The 15926-nt window shown below is 40.2% G+C and overlaps 1 protein-coding gene across 6 annotated transcripts in view; it reads right to left on the bottom strand.

The window, feature by feature from the left end:
* Window positions 1-15926, bottom strand: part of SLC9B2 (solute carrier family 9 member B2) — a 62228-nt gene that overhangs the window by 20793 nt on the left and 25509 nt on the right. For all 6 annotated transcript variants that reach the window (XM_027543937.1, XM_027543943.1, XM_027543942.1 and 3 more), the window contains 5 exons: window positions 12393-12535; window positions 11420-11547; window positions 8838-9013; window positions 5112-5218; window positions 3087-3236 (listed from right to left, as the gene is read on the bottom strand). In XM_027543937.1, coding sequence (XP_027399738.1) covers window positions 3087-3236; window positions 5112-5218; window positions 8838-9013; window positions 11420-11547; window positions 12393-12535 — 704 coding nt within the window. The remainder of the gene's footprint in view (window positions 1-3086; window positions 3237-5111; window positions 5219-8837; window positions 9014-11419; window positions 11548-12392; window positions 12536-15926) is intronic.

Genomic DNA, 15926 nt, shown 5'->3' with positions numbered 1-15926 from the left:
CCTAGGATAAGGAAGGCAGCATGGAAGTAGGACCAAGACATGTGAACCTGGAATGTCAGGGCCATGAATCAAGGCAAATTGGCAGTGGTCAAACAAGAGATGGCAAGAGTGAATGTCGACATTCTAGGAATCAGCGAACTGAGATGGACTAGAACGGGTGAATTTAACTCAGATGACCATTATATCTACTACTGTGGGCAGGAATCCCTCAGAAGAAATGGAGTGGCCATCATGGTCAACAAAAGAGTCCGAAATGCAGTACTTGGATGCAATCTCAAAAACGACAGAATGATCTCTGTTCGTTTCCAAGGCAAACCATTGAATATCATAGTAATCCAAGTCTATGCCCCAACCAGTAACGCTGAAGAAGCTGAAGTTGAATGGTTCTATGAAGACCTACAAGACCTTTTAGAACTAACACCCAAAAAAGATGTCCTTTTCATTATAGGGGACTGGAATGCAAAAGTAGGAAGTCAAGATACACCTGGAGTAACAGGCAAATTTGGCCTTGGAATACGGAATGAAGCAGGGCAAAGACTAATAGAGTTTTGCCAAGAAAATGCACTGGTCATAACAAACACCACCTTCCAACAACACAAGAGAAGATTCTGTACATGGACATCACCAGATGGTCAACACCGAAATCAGACTGATTATATTCTTTGCAGCCAAAGATGGAGAAGCTCTATACAGTCAGCAAAAACAAGACCAGGAGCTGACTGTGGCTCAGACCATGAACTCCTTATTGCCAAATTCAGACTTAAATTGAAGAAATTAGGGAAAACCACTAGACCATTCAGGTATGACCTAAATCAAATCCCTTATGATTATACAGTGGAAGTGAGAAATAGATTTAAGGGACTAGATCTCATAGATAGAGTGCCTGATGAACTATGGAATGAGGTTCATGACATTGTACAGAAGACAGGGATCAAGACCATTCCCATTGGAAAGAAATGCAAAAAAGCAAAACGGCTGTCTGGGGACGCCTTACAAATAGCTGTGAATAGAAGAGAAGCGAAAAGCAAAGCAGAATAGGAAAGATATAAACATCTGAATGCAGAGTTCCAAAGAATAGCAAGAAGAGATAAGAAAGCCTTCCTCAGCGATCAATGCAAAGAAATAGAGGAAAACAACAGAATGGGAAAGACTAGGGATCTCTTCAAGAAAATCAGAGATACCAAAGGAACATTTCATGCAAAGATGAGCTCGATAAAGGACAGAAATGGTATGCACCTAACAGAAGCAGAAGATATTAAGAGGTGGCAAGAATACACAGAAGAACTGTACAAAAAACATCTTCACAACCAAGATAATCAGGATAGTGTGATCACTGACCTAGAGCCAGACATCCTGGAATGTGAAGTCAAGTGGGCCTTAGAAAGCATCACTACGAACAAAGCTAGCGGAGGTGATGGCATTCCAGTTGAGCTATTCCAAATCCTGAAAGATGATGCTGTGAAAGTGCTGCACTCAATATGCCAGCAAATTTGGAAAACTCAGCAGTGGCCACAGGACTGGAAAAGGTCAGTTTTCATTCCAATCCCAAAGAAAGGCAATGCCAAAGAATGCTCAAACTACTGCACAATTGCACTCATCTCACACGCTAGTAAAGTAATGCTCAAAATTTTCCAAGCCAGGCTTCAGCAATATGTGAACCATGAACTTCCTGATGTTCAAGCTGGTTTTAGAAAAGTCAGAGGAACCAGAGATCAAATTGCCAACATCCGCTGGATCATAGAAAAAGCAAGAGAGTTCCAGAAAAACATCTATTTCTGCTTTATTGACTATGCCAAAGCCTTTGACTGTGTGGATAACAATCAACTGTGGAAAATTCTGAAAGAGATGGGAATACCAGACCACCTGATCTGCTTCTTGAGAAATCTGTATGCAGGTCAGGAAGCAACAGTTAGAACTGGACATGGAACAACAGACTGGTTCCAAATAGGAAAAGGAGTATGTCAAGGCTGTATATTGTCACCCTGCTTATTTCACTTATATGCAGAGTACATCATGAGAAACACTGGACTGGAAGAAACACAAGCTGGAATCAAGATTGCTGGGAGAAATATCAATAACCTCAGATATGCAGATGACACCACCCTTATGGCAGAAAGTGAAGAGGAACTCAAAAGCCTCTTGATGAAAGTGAAAGTGGAGAGTGAAAAAGTTGGCTTAAAGCTCAACATTCAGAAAAGGAAGATCATGGCCACTTCATGGGAAACAGATGGGGAAACAGTGGAAACAGTGTCAGATTTTATTTTTCTGGGCTCCAAAATCACTACAGATGGTGACTGCAGCCATGAAATTAAAAGACGCTTACTCTTTGGAAGGAAAGTTATGACCAACCTAGATAGCATATTCAAAAGCAGAGACATTACTTTGCCAACAAAGGTTCGTCTAGTCAAGGCTATGGTTTTTCCTTTGGTCATGTATGGATGTGAGAGTTGGACTGTGAAGAAGGCTGAGCGCCGAAGAATTGATGCTTTTGAAGTGTGATGTTGGAGAAGACTCTTGAGAGTCCCTTGGCCTGCAAGGAGATCCAACCAGTCCATTCTGAAGGAGATCAGCCCTGGGTGTTCATGGGAAGGAATGATGCTGAAGCTGAAACTCCAGTACTCTGGCCACCTCATGCGAAGAGTTGACTCATTGGAAAAGACTCTGATGCTGGGAAGGATTGGGGGCAGGAGGAGAAGGGGTTGACAGAGGATGAGATGGCTGGATGGCATCACTGACTCGATGGACATGAGTTTGAGTGAACTCCGGGAGTTGGTGATGGACAGGGAGGCCTGGCGTGCTGCAATTCATGGGGTTGGAAAGAGTCGGACACGACTGAGCGACTGATCTGATCTGATCTGACGTTTTAAGTAAGTATATGTGTTTTAAGTAAAGACATTAAGTTACAGCTTTGTATGTAAAGGGAAAAGTATGTGCATGTCTGAACTCAGGTACACGTTTACAAATGCATAGAAACTAGCTTTTATGACTAAGCAATTTCATTAATTTGATGGTAAGAACATATCTGGAAAGAAAAATTAATCTGATCAGAAAGTAGTTGTGATCAGAAGAGCTTAAGATGAATTCACCTTTGTGCTGGCCCATCCTCTGCCTGCAAGGAAAGCTGTGACCAGCGTGCACAGTCCTCCTGAGCCAGGGAAACCAAAATATGTGCTGCTGAACACAGCCAGCACAGAGAGCCCCAAGACCAGGAATGCTCTCTTCCACACAAGCTTGTCCTAGAGGAGGAAAAAGGGTGGTTAGCTCAGTTATTTCATGCAACTGATTTCTAGTTATTGATTTTTCCATATTGAGGACTTAGTAGAAAATAAATATGTCTGTGTCTGAGCACATTAAGTGTGTGACATAATATTTACTTTCTTTTCCTTAGTAAAAGTAGAGTCAGCACATGTGTAAATGTAGGTTCCTCTCCCAGGAATACCAGCTATCCTTCTCTGCAGTTATCAAAGCAGAACTTCTCAGGGCTAAATGCAACAGCAGAAAAAAGCACAAGGGCTTTGGGGACAGAGAGTCCAGGGTTAAAATTTTAGCTTTGGCACCACTGGTGTGCGTGGCTGGCCATGTTACTTAAACTCTCCAAGATTTTCTTCCTCTTTCCCCAAAAGCATCACATTACATCACAGGGATTCTGTGAAGGCTAAAGATATGCCATCTCTATGATTTTTAGGCTCTCCGTTCACTCTTTAATTTGATGCTTAAAAGTCTGTAAAGTGAGAGTAGTTTTTTTGTTGTTGATTTTTAAAGTCTTAGAAATGTGTACCTCTTTCCTTTCACTTTTCCCTGTTCGGCCTTTTAAACTTGATCACTTTAGAAGGCAGGCAGGCTTCTAGAAGTGCCTGGCTTGGAGGCATGCGGGCTCTGGCGGTGGGTCACCTGGTTCATTCCCAGCTCCACTGCTTTCTAGCTGTGTGACCTTGCTTAAGTCCCTCATCTTTAAGCCTCAATTTCCTCATCGGTAAAATGGTCATATTATTAGTACTCGTTTCATGAGTTATTGTATGGAGTGCCCTAGATCAGCACTTTACAACAGAACATTAGGTGACGATGGGAATTTCTGTATCTACATTGTCTGCAGTAGTGTTCTTTTTTTTTTTTTAACTTTATTACTGGAGTATAATTGCTTTACAAGGTTGTGTTAATTTCTGCTGTACAACAAAGTGAATCCACTGTATGTAGACACATATCCCAGCCTGCTCTATGTCTGTGGTGGTCATGCATAGCTAGTGGCTGCTAGATTGAACACGTGGCACTTTATTGTACATACCAGACCACTTTATACACAGTAAGTAAGCTATTATTTTCACCTTATTTTATTATTTAATTAGAAAATTCTATAATTTTCCTTTATTCACTCATAAAATCTTTTACAGACAATTTCAAATGGAGTTTTTTGGAACACAGTAAAAATTCAAACCAACATACATTCTAGTAATGATAGTTTTGATGTTCTTACTTCAAGTTCTAGTTTAGGTAAGTTTCTAATTCTATTCAAAATGCTCTGAAATCTCAAAATAATGCCAGTACTTGTGGGGAAAAAAGACTTTTAATCTTTATCTATTCAAAGAGACTTAGGAGAGTAAAGGAAACAAAATCTTTGCTACTATTAAGAAATCATGGTGTACAGTAAGGAACTTTGATATCTTTGGTGAGAAATACTGGACTATATTATGATGAGATGTTAGGTCTATTTGATAGTTTTAGAATCTAAGGTATTTTGATATTAAAAAAGAGGCCCCCAAAGCCATTTTATATCTTAATTTAGCTAAGTATCATGAATAATAATAAAATTAAATAATAAAATTAAAATAAATACAAAGATATGTATTATAGTATTTTAGAACTGGTATTATTTGTTTTGCAGTAGAATTTGAAGCATACAGAATATAAGTTGGAGAGAAAAATTCCAGGACTGTCTTACAAGCCTTACACATCTAACCCTCTTCAACATGGACAGCACTGATATTGCAATGAGCAGAGTTAAAATAGTGAACCATTTCTAAATCACATACTTCACATCAGCTTTCAGGAAGGTATTCTAGAATGCTTCTCTAATGACATTTTACAGCACAACGTGCTCACAGATTATTTCTTACCTGGTCACTGCTTGGAAAATACTGAATAAAAAATCCAAGAACCAACCCAGTCACCACACCAATGATCACCTCCAAAACGCCTTTGAGAACATTAAAAACTGTGGAGCCTTAAAAACATGTAAAAAGAAAAACTTCAGCCAGAATTCTAAATCCATAAACACACAGAGTTTAATCATTAACATAAAGCATGTAACTACATACAAGGAAAAATTTACAGATATTTCCTGCTCTCCGCATTCTTCAAGTGTCTAATTAAATGGGCCTATGTTAAGGAAAGTATGCATATTACTGGAGATCGATTTTAAAACGGGCATAAGTTATGAGTTGTGCACCTTTGTCTATGCTTACTTCAGTATAAATTTACTTAACTTATTATTTACTAAGAAAACATGAAAGATAAAATTCATGAATCAGGGCTTTGTTATATTGTATTATATGCATAGGCTGTGAGTAGACAGATCTAGTATTTAAACTTCCATTTAAGAGCTTGATATTTTAATAATAAATGTACATTGATTTTAGTAGCTCTAATATGTATAGAATATAGTAACATAAAAATTATTAGTTAGTTTTGTCTGACTCTTTGCGACCCCATGGACTGTAGGCTGCCAGGCTCCTCTATCTGTGGGATTTTCCAGGCAAAAATGCTGGAGTGGGTTGCCATTTCCTTCTCCAGGAGATCTTCCCTGGCCTAGGGATCTAACTGGGGTTTCCTACATTGTAGACAGACTCTACCATCTGAGCCACCAGGGAAGGCCCCATGGTAACGTTAAGACTCTGGCAATTAAAGTAAAACATCTTTTCTTACTACAGTGAGTGTAGGGGACTTACCCCTTCTCAAATATTATTTCTAAGAGTAAATCTGAAAATAAATTATTTTTGAAACTGCTCTTGGAAGAGCCTTTGTTGCTTAGGCTCTTTGAAATAACATAATATAGAGGTAAGTAAACTATATTTTCCCCCATAGCAAACAGGGTTTAGGAAACTTTAAGAAAATCTTTGCTAGCACATTGTGCAGAAAATTATACTAAAACTGCTCAACATATAAAGCCCTTCTCACATACTGTCCTAAGGAAATGTGTACCCAGTTATGTGGTTTCTTATTATTGTAGTTTCAGGTACAGAATATGTCACCCCGAAGTATGTCACTTTGGCATAATGATTATTTTGAGCTGAAGGCAACTGGGAAGAATCAGATACAAGTTAAGTTCTCTGCCTTCTCTCTATTTGCTTTTAAAAGCAGGATATGAATGTGTAAAGCTGTCCCTCTCGCCTCTCTATCAGGAGAGACAGAAGTTAACCACCAAGGCAACTGGGAACCCTAATCAGCCCAGGGACAGCACCAGAGGAATCTACATAACAAACTGCTAAATCAGCCCTTATCTAACCATAGTTTGCTCATGTATTTGCCTTTTCACAATTTGTTGCCTCTAAAAGCTCAAAGTCCTTTTCCTTTATCTTGCATTTCTCTACAAAATTATTGTTGTTTGCTAAGATGCTATAGAAACCCCAATTCTAACCATCCCAAGTTACTCAGCACCGTCTACTCCTGTGTGTAAGCGTGACGCACAGGCTAATAAACTGCGTTTCTCTTGTTAATCTGTCTTTGGTCAGTCTGATTTACTGGGTCCCAGTCAATGAACCCAGGATCAGTAGAGGGGGAACATCTTTTCCTCCTCTACAGTTTTAATCATCTCTTATTAAAAAAAAAGAGAGAGAGAGAGAATTCCATGGTGGTACAATGGTTAAAACTCTGCTCTTTATTTGCTGAGGGCCTGAGTTCAATACCCGGTCCAGGAACTAAGATCCCATAAGCCGCATGGTGCAGCCAAAAAACAAAACAGAAAACTTAACCTCTGTAGTGATTTTTGTTTAGCAGGACAGCTCTCTGTTAGGTAATGGTGTGACTGACACAAGCATCTAGCTGGGGTAGTAGCCCAAGCCTTGAGCTAATATGATAAATAATTCACTATATATTTTCAATTTACTATAAATGTGTAGAAAGGAACCAATTAGTTTCAGTGTCTGATATAGTGTGTGCATGCATGCTAAGTCACTTCAGTCATGTCTGAGTCTTTGTGACCCCATGGACTGTAGCCTGCCAGGCTCCTCTGTCCATGGGATTCTTCAGGCAAGAGTACTGGAATGGGTTGCCGTGCCCTCCTCAGGCTCTGATAAAGTAAGGTTGTTTAAAAAAAGACTTCTTATGTCCTGCCTCTGGTAATTCTGATTTAGTAAATCTGACAAGGCTTGGGATCCACATTGTAGAAGAGACTGCAGGGAGTTTCCATTCAAAAGGCCTAAGGACCACACTTCGTGCAGCACGGCTGAGGAGGCACAGCATTGCTGACTGCAAAGGTTGTTCAGGCTATCCACAGCCCCCAGCCTTGCAGACCCTCCTCATTGCTCTCCTTGCCCTGCTCTTTATTATCCCCTGGGATTCTAATGCAAACTCTAAAGCCATGGTTTCCATTCCCAGAGGTTCTGATTTAATTGGCCTAAAGGTGGTACCTAACATGAGTATTTTAAAAAACTCCCCAGGTAATACTAGTGTGCAGCTGAGGCTGACAACCATTATTTTAAAGGTGTATATACCAGGAAAACAATGAGAACATACTTCTGGATAGGTACAGCAGAATGAAAAGAGACAAAGTATAGATCTGACTTAATAGGTAAGTGGGAATCCTTGTTGTATTTTTTTTTTTTTTTTTGGCTGCACCACACAGCTTGTGGGATTTTAGTTCTCCAACTAGAGATTGAACCCATACCTCCTGCATTGGAAGAGTGGAGTCTTAACCACTGGGCCACCAGGGAAGTCCCCCTCATTGATTCTTAAACAGGAAGGTAACCTTATGAAAGCCATGTTTTGACAAGATGAATGTTCCCATGACATAGGGCAGGGAGTGTATATATTTGACAACTTTGGGGCAACAGGAAGAGATGAAGTTCTAGGTAATCGGCAGAAATCATATGTAATCAAACAAACAAACAACAAAAAAAAGGGACAATAACTACAGCAGGGTGGAAAGCCTGAAAATCCATGACCTTCTAAGGTGTGTTCCTGTGAGATAATCTGAAGATAATTACAATTAAGCTACAAATACATTTTGCCAATAGTATGAAACCACAAATCTTATCTCCCAATCTTGGACATGGATTAAAAAATGAACTTAAATTTATGCGGCACCAAAGGAGAGTGAAGTCTTAAATACTGGGAGAGAAAAAAATGCCTTCTTTTTTTATTACTACTTAAAATATAATGTGTCCATATCAAACACTAAGTATTAAAAAGATACCCATTAAAATCATTTGCTGCTATTACACATAAAATGTTAAAACTGTTCCTATTTTAGAAGAGTGCTGTTTCTTCCACTTGGCTTGCTCTCTGTCATTGTGCTCCTTGAAAATCTCCTCATCCCTTGTGTGAGGTCTCCAAGACCGAACTTTCCCAGAGGCTCCAAGCAAAAGCTGTTCTAATCCTTCTTTAAACTCTGAAAATTTGAATCTCCCCTTACTGAACTTACCAGACTGCTTGAGCAGTTTCTGTCTAGATGGTGAAGAGAGTAAAGACAGGAAGCTACTGGTCCTGTCTTAGGAATGGAACTAACCCTCGGGAGGTGACTTTTTCTAAGCTGCCTTTATCAAGCAACGATGCCATGCTTGTAACATCATAACCTATGTCTTTAGAGCACGAGAGAACAGCACGCTGTGAACGGATCGGTGTACCTGTGGAGAATGCCATGCCCAGGCAGGTGTTGAAGCCAGTGATGGCCAGAATGTCATCGAAGCTACCAGCAGCCATGAGTAAGGTGGGGATGCCTTTCTCAACACCATAACCTCCTTCCTGCAAAAGGAGCATCGAAGGCACCACGACAGCTGGAGACACAGCACCTAAAACAAAACTAAGCAGGCAGTGCTTTAGGCATTTATGACAGTATCTTACTACCGTTGCTGTTGTTATTAAAATTATAGTGCCCACTACTCTTTTAAAGATTACACTTTAGAAAACTATAGCCTTTCAGATGGCAGCAAAGAACCAAACCAGAAACATATGCACACATACATGTTCCACAGAACACTTTTTCAAAGTGTGGCTATGGATAATCTATATTGGAATTACTTAGGTTGCCTAAAAATATATATTTATGAGTGTTATAAAAGACCTATTGGAGTTATGCCCCAGGAATCTTTTTAAAAAAAAAAAAAAACAGGACGCGGGAGGCGGCGGCCCTCCATTGGTCGGGCTAGTCGGCCAATCCCTGGAAGTCCGGGAGAGGCGGTGGGGGGCAGTTCGTGCACGACTCCGGAGCCGAGCGGGAAAGTCTGGGGGACCTCGTCCGACCGAGTAGCCGAGGCACCGCCCGCGTCCCGCCGCCGCGTCCCGGCGACTCCTGCGCCGCCCAGGAGAGCGAGCTCCGAGCATCTTGTAGTGCGGCCACTCTTCGGGGCCAGGAGCGGGGAAACCGAGTGCAAGAAACCCCCGGACCCGAACTCAGCCTCTTCCAAATTATTTAAAAAAAAATAAAAAGAAAAAAGAAAAACAAAAAACCATTCATGGTATGAGGTCTGAAAAACACAGACTTTTTGAATTGGAACTCACTAAAATAGGCATTCTAGGACTTTGTATGTAAAATAAAATAGATTAGAAGGAGAAGGCTGTAATGACACTGACTGTGATACTCATCATGGGAGCAGTAGAAACAGCAGAAAGCATTTGAGAGAGCTTACTGCATGCCAAACAGTATTTTAAGCATTTTATATATATTAAGCAAATTAATTCTCACAATAACTCCATGAAATACTTACAATAATTATCTTCATTTTTGCAAATGGGTAAATTGAGGCACAAAGAGGCGAAATGACTTGACAAAGAAGTTATTTGTGTAATGCAAAGTCACAGAGCTGGGATTTGAATCCAAGCCATGTAGCTCCAGGGTCGTAACCCTGAGAAGTAAGAATTTACTTCTTGTCTACTAAATTCTTACTAAGTACTTTCATATTTATTTGCTTCTCATGGCTCTTAACCACATAATCAAAACAGTCTTGTGACAGAAGGAGGAGGAAAACAATGCTGAATGTTGATCACTGTTACTGTATTTTTTATTCTTTGTACAGACTCTCAGATGAGACCTTGCATGTCTCTCACTAACAAGGAGTCACACAGTAAAGATCATGATTTCTTCAATAGTTTATTATAATCACTGCAAAAGTGAGACACCTTTGCTCTTTCTGCATGTGTGCTCAGTTGTGTCTGACTCTTTGAGACTCCAAGGACTGTAGCCTGCTAGGCTCCTCTGTCCATAGAATTTTCCAGGCAAGAATACTGGAGTGGATTGCTGAATTTCCTTCTCCAGGGGATCTTCCCAATCCAGGGATCAAACCCACGTCTTCTGCATCGACAGGTGGATTCTTCACCACTTGTGCCACTTGGGAAGCCCATAAAGTTAGACATACACTATTACACATACTATACTTTGAAGCTAATATTTAGATTATGCTAGAACATCAGCTGCAGAGAAGGCAATGGCACCCCACTCCAGTACTTTTTCCTGGAATATCCCATGGATGGAGGAGCCTGGTAGGCTGCAGTCCATGGGGTCGCTAAGAGTCGGATACGACTGAGCGACTTCACTTTCACTTTTCACTTTCATGCATTGGAGAAGGAAATGGCAACCCACTCCAGTGTTCTTGCCTGGAGAATCCCAGGGATGGGGGAGCCTGGTGGGCTGACGTCTATGGGGTCACACAGAATCGGACACGACTGAAGTGACTTAGCAGCAGCAGAACATCAGCTGAAGAATTGATGCTTTTGAACTGTGGTGTTGGAGAAGACTCCTGAGAGTCCCTTGGACTGCAAGGAGATCCAACCAGTCCATCCTAAAGGAAATCAGTCCTGAATATTCATTGGAAGGACTGATGCTGAAGCTGAAACTCCAATACTCTGGCCACCTGATGCGAAGAACTGACTCATTTGAAAAGACCCTGATGCTGGCAAAGATTGAAGGCAGGAGGAGAAGGGGACGACAGAGGATGAGATGGTTGGCTGGCATCACTGACTCAATGGACATGAGTTTCAGTAAACTCCGGGAGTTGGTGATGGACAGGGAGGCCTGGTGAGCTGCAGTCCACGGGGTCACAAAGAATCAGACACTACTGACTGAACTGAACTGAACTGAAGAACATCAGTGATGTATTTTCTGATGTCCTCAAGAAAATGCTATTATGTGTTCTCCTGTAAGGAATCAGTGAAAGCACTAAAATGTCTGTGCATATTTTCATACAACAACAACAAAAAAATCATGAATTACCCCAGCATGAATCCCCACTGCCATGGTAAACCCATGAGGAAGTAGGCCAGGACAGCAGATGTACACGCTTCTATGAGACAAGGACCCAAGGATAACCTTACACAAACACCCTTCAACTTCTTCAGGGCCTGAAATATAAACACAGACATATTAAAATAATTCTCTAAAGACCTGCAGAGATTATGACCTTAATTGCTTTTGCAATTAATGTGTACTCAGATCATCACACATTTTCTGGGAATGTTCTGCTTAGAACATCCTGTGTTCTAAGTGTTTAGAGAAAGCTTATCTATTCCTCATAGCAGCCACCCTACGATACAGGTAATATCATTATGCCCATTTTGTAGATGTACTTATGCAAAAAGGCATACATTAAAGTGCTTGGCTTCAGATCATGACATCAGTGAGCTGTGGATCTAGGTTTGCACCCAAGCAGGCCGCTTCCAGTGTCTGTGTTCATAATCCACACACTAGCTGATTTAATCCTCTCAGGTTTAGCTTTATTTATAATCTGTGGTCTCCAAATGAGGCTTGGGTGAAAACCTTTATCCCCCAAAATATTCATTCCCACAATCAAAATATACATGTAAAAAGCATTAATAATACCCATACTTGAGACTCATTCTATATACAAGGCAGTTTCCTGAGCCGTACTCAGCCCTAAAATCTTGTACGAGGCTTTGCCCACCAAAAATGACATCTCCTCTCTCTCAAGCATCATCTATAACTACAGCCAATATCTGTCAGAGAAGTGGAGGACCTTTATTCTTGGTGTTGTTGCCGCATAGTAACTCCACTTTTCTCCAAGCAAGAATAGGCAACATCTTCTGGAGCAGTCCTGCATGGATTCTCTTCTTGCCCTGAGAATGTCATGCAGCATCCACCCCCATTCCCAAAGCTCAGTGATTCTAAATACTGGCAGTAGTGAAGGAGCAAAATTCCTAGTCAATAATTAGAAATCTGTACTTCGTACATTTGAATCAAGCCCAAGGCCAGCGCGGACCAGTATGACAGACAGGGCTATGCTTCTCAAAGCAGAAGACCACTTGTGCTTGATCTGTATGTTATCACTGATGACAGGGACATTTCTGATGAGAAAGCCAGCAAGCAGCATGCCTAGAATGGAGAGGTCAACAATTCTTTAGTTTTCAAATAAAGGCAGTAAGTTTTGGCATTTTAGCTATTAAAGAGACAACCCTATAATCCTAGGTAGGTAATATCAATACTTTCTTTTTTGCTTATTCATTAGGTGAAATTAGGCTAAACTTTTAACTAAAAAAATGAAAATAATATAATCAATTAGAGGAGCTAATATAAGGTTTTAATATGCATATTAAAACAACAGATTAGAATAATTAATAATTCCTAATCTGAACCTGAAAGGGAGAAACAGGATACAGTATTTGGAAAATGTGATCAAATTCTAAATGTAAAAAATTTTTAATACAACATCCAGTTTAGTCATCTCTGTGTAAAGAGCAAATAGCTTATGAAATTATTGGCTATGTCAGGTTACCAGAAATATCAATAAATACCTACATGGATTCTATTTTACCTTCACATAATTTAATTAAAAAACACATAACCTGCTCTGCAAAGGCGTAGAGTGAGTTTTGATGAAATGTGATCTGCTCTGTCATGTCAGGTGGTAACTCTCTTTTCACTGAGCCATTCAATAGTCACCAAATGCCTTCAGTGTTTCAGATACTATAATAGGCGTTAGAGATATAATAATGAACAAAAACTGGGTACCACACCTCAACAAGCTTTCAGCCTCTAGGGGAGCAAGACAAATTGACAAAGTGAATTTTGCAGAAGCAGGAGGAAGTGCCGTATGAGCTGAGACAGAAGGGGTGAGTCAGAAGGGCTCCAAGGAGAGGGAAAGGGGTCAAGAGACTGAGGAGGTAAAAAGTCTCTGAAAGAGAAAGCAGTTTCTTCCAAGGTATGAAAACGAAGTGTGGCATTTGGGGAAGGGCAGGTAGCTGAGTGTGACTGAGTAGTTTGTGAGGGAATCCTGCCCTCAGTGACAATACCACGTGTCGTACAAAGGGAAATACTTCTCCAGCAGATACTGTGAGGCCTCTAGCCTCTGTTCTTCAGCACTGTCCTCTTCTCACCGTGCCCTTATAAGCACCACCCGTTAAATGACTGGACACATTTATGAGTGTTGGGATGTTTTGAATATAAGCTATGAGAACAGAAAAGAATCACCAGTGTACTTTTTTGTGACTTGCTCCTGACGCAGACAGGTAAAGAAGCACCCCTCCCAAGCATATTTCATTACTGACATTTCATCTGGAAGAAGGTCTCTAAGTTCTGAATTCTGCAGTCACGGTCTTTCTAGAATTTGTGAAAGTAATAACTGGCCCACAATAACTATTTTTAAAAGAATAATTATAAGAATAATACATGCCTATGGTAAAGTTAAAAATTACTGACAAGGATAAAGTGACAAGTATATGCCCTTCCTCAATTGCAACTTTTGATCTTCATTCCTCAAAGGTTTGTTTCCACTGTTAAGGATTTTCTGTCCACTTTCAGAAAGTTTCAATACCTATTTAAGCATGCCTGTGTGTGTGTGTGTGTGTGTGTGTGTGTGCTGGACACAAATAAAAGCACATTTATATACCACTGTATAATTTTTTCCTCATTTAACAATATATCCTGGACATATTCCTACGGAGGTGTGCACATACATATACACACACACGTGTGCGTGCACGTGCATATGTTTATGTGTATGTGTGTGTGTGTGTTTGCTTTATTTTTTAATAGTTGCAAAAGAATCTCATTGGAAGTACCATAATTTTGGGACCAATTAATGAACTTAAAAGATTTTTCACTACAAACGTTGCTGAAATGAGCACAGTTCACACATCAAGTGTTTATTAAGGGCCAAACCTTTATGATGCCCTGATAATACAGGGTAGAGCGAGACCAACATGGTCCTTGTCCACATGGAACTCACATATTTGTAGGTTTGTATAAATATATCCACAGGATAATTTCTAGCAGTGGAAATATTAAGTCCTAAGGTATAGGCATATTTAATATTTATGGATACTGATGAATTATCAAGTACAAAATATTGCACTAACCATATATTTTATTAGTATGTCAATCATTCCTTACTGAAACTTAAAATGTGGATCTAAACCAGCCCTAAATTATGATAGCATGTAACCACCTGAAATCAAAAAGAATAATAATCTAAAATGTTATGAGGCTTTCTTGGAATATTAAGGTAGAAGGGAGCATTTTTTGTTCCCCAAATGAAAGTGAAAGTTTCCCCGGGACTCGGTTTCCTTTGCCAGTGGTCTGGGTTGCTGGCACCACCTGACAGCAACTTGGCTGGTGTCCTCTTCTTGCCTTTAAGCCCACGTGGGCCTCTCTCTTGGTTGTGGAAGAAAGAAGACCTCCTTTGATGGAGGACTGTTATTCTTTTTTTTCTTAATTTGTATCATGGAAATTTTTTCAATAATAATTTGCTTCAAAAAATCTTGGAAGTAGATGAAATAAGATTGGCCATGAATTGATAACTCTTGCATATTTAAAAATATTTCCATTTAAGAATAAAAAAGAATAATATTCCTCTATTAAGACAGGTGTTCTTTCCTCCACAACCAACGGAGAGGCCCAAGTGGGCTTACAGGTAAGAAGAAGAACACTCAAATAAAAATCATCAGCACAGACCACTGGCAAAGGAAAGTGGTCCAGGGAAATTCCCTTCAGGTTCATTTTGGGAACAAAACATGCAACTTCATCCCCCATTGCCAGCCATTATTTCTTCCTTAGGTCTTTAAAAAAATATTTATTTATGTACTTATTTTGGTCGTGCTAGGCATTAGTTGCAGTACGTGGGATCTTTAGTTGCAGCGCGTTGGATCTAGTACCCTGACCAGGGATTGAACCTGGGCCCCTGAATTGGGAACGTAGAGTCTTAGACACTGGACCACCAGGGAAGTCCCTCTAGCAATTATTTCAATGAGTTTTTGAAACTATAGAACGGGCAATTAGCATACACATTCTGTCATAACAAGCCTTTATGAATTCAGATAATGTTCCAGTTTCAGATCCTGACCCTATTACAATAGTGATTTGAGTGACACTTAGTGGTAAAGAATCCACCTGGGATGCAGAAGATGCAGGAGATGTTGGTTAGATCCCTGGGTTGGGAAGATACCCTGGGGGAGGAAATGGCAAGCCATTCCAGTATTCTTGCCTGGAGAAACCCCACTGACAGAGGAGCCTTACAGGTAACAGTTTATAGGATGGCAAAGAGTTGGACATAACTGAAGCGACTGAGCACACACTACTACAATAAGAACTGGTAAACTTTTTTCTGTTACAAGTATTAACACTGCAAAAAGGGACGGTAAGATACATCAGATATGTGACCTTCGAGAATAGTTTCAGTTACCCCAGGAGATTTCACGTGATCTTAAAGCCCAGGGATGTACCACCTGGCTACATGGTATATTTTGTTGTAATAACAGGCATAGAATGG

This window comes from Bos indicus x Bos taurus, chromosome 6 (genome assembly GCF_003369695.1).
Source record: "Bos indicus x Bos taurus breed Angus x Brahman F1 hybrid chromosome 6, Bos_hybrid_MaternalHap_v2.0, whole genome shotgun sequence".
NCBI lineage: Eukaryota > Metazoa > Chordata > Mammalia > Artiodactyla > Bovidae > Bos > Bos indicus x Bos taurus.
Note: the sequence above shows the minus strand (reverse complement) of the source record. Positions and strands in the feature narration are given on the sequence as shown.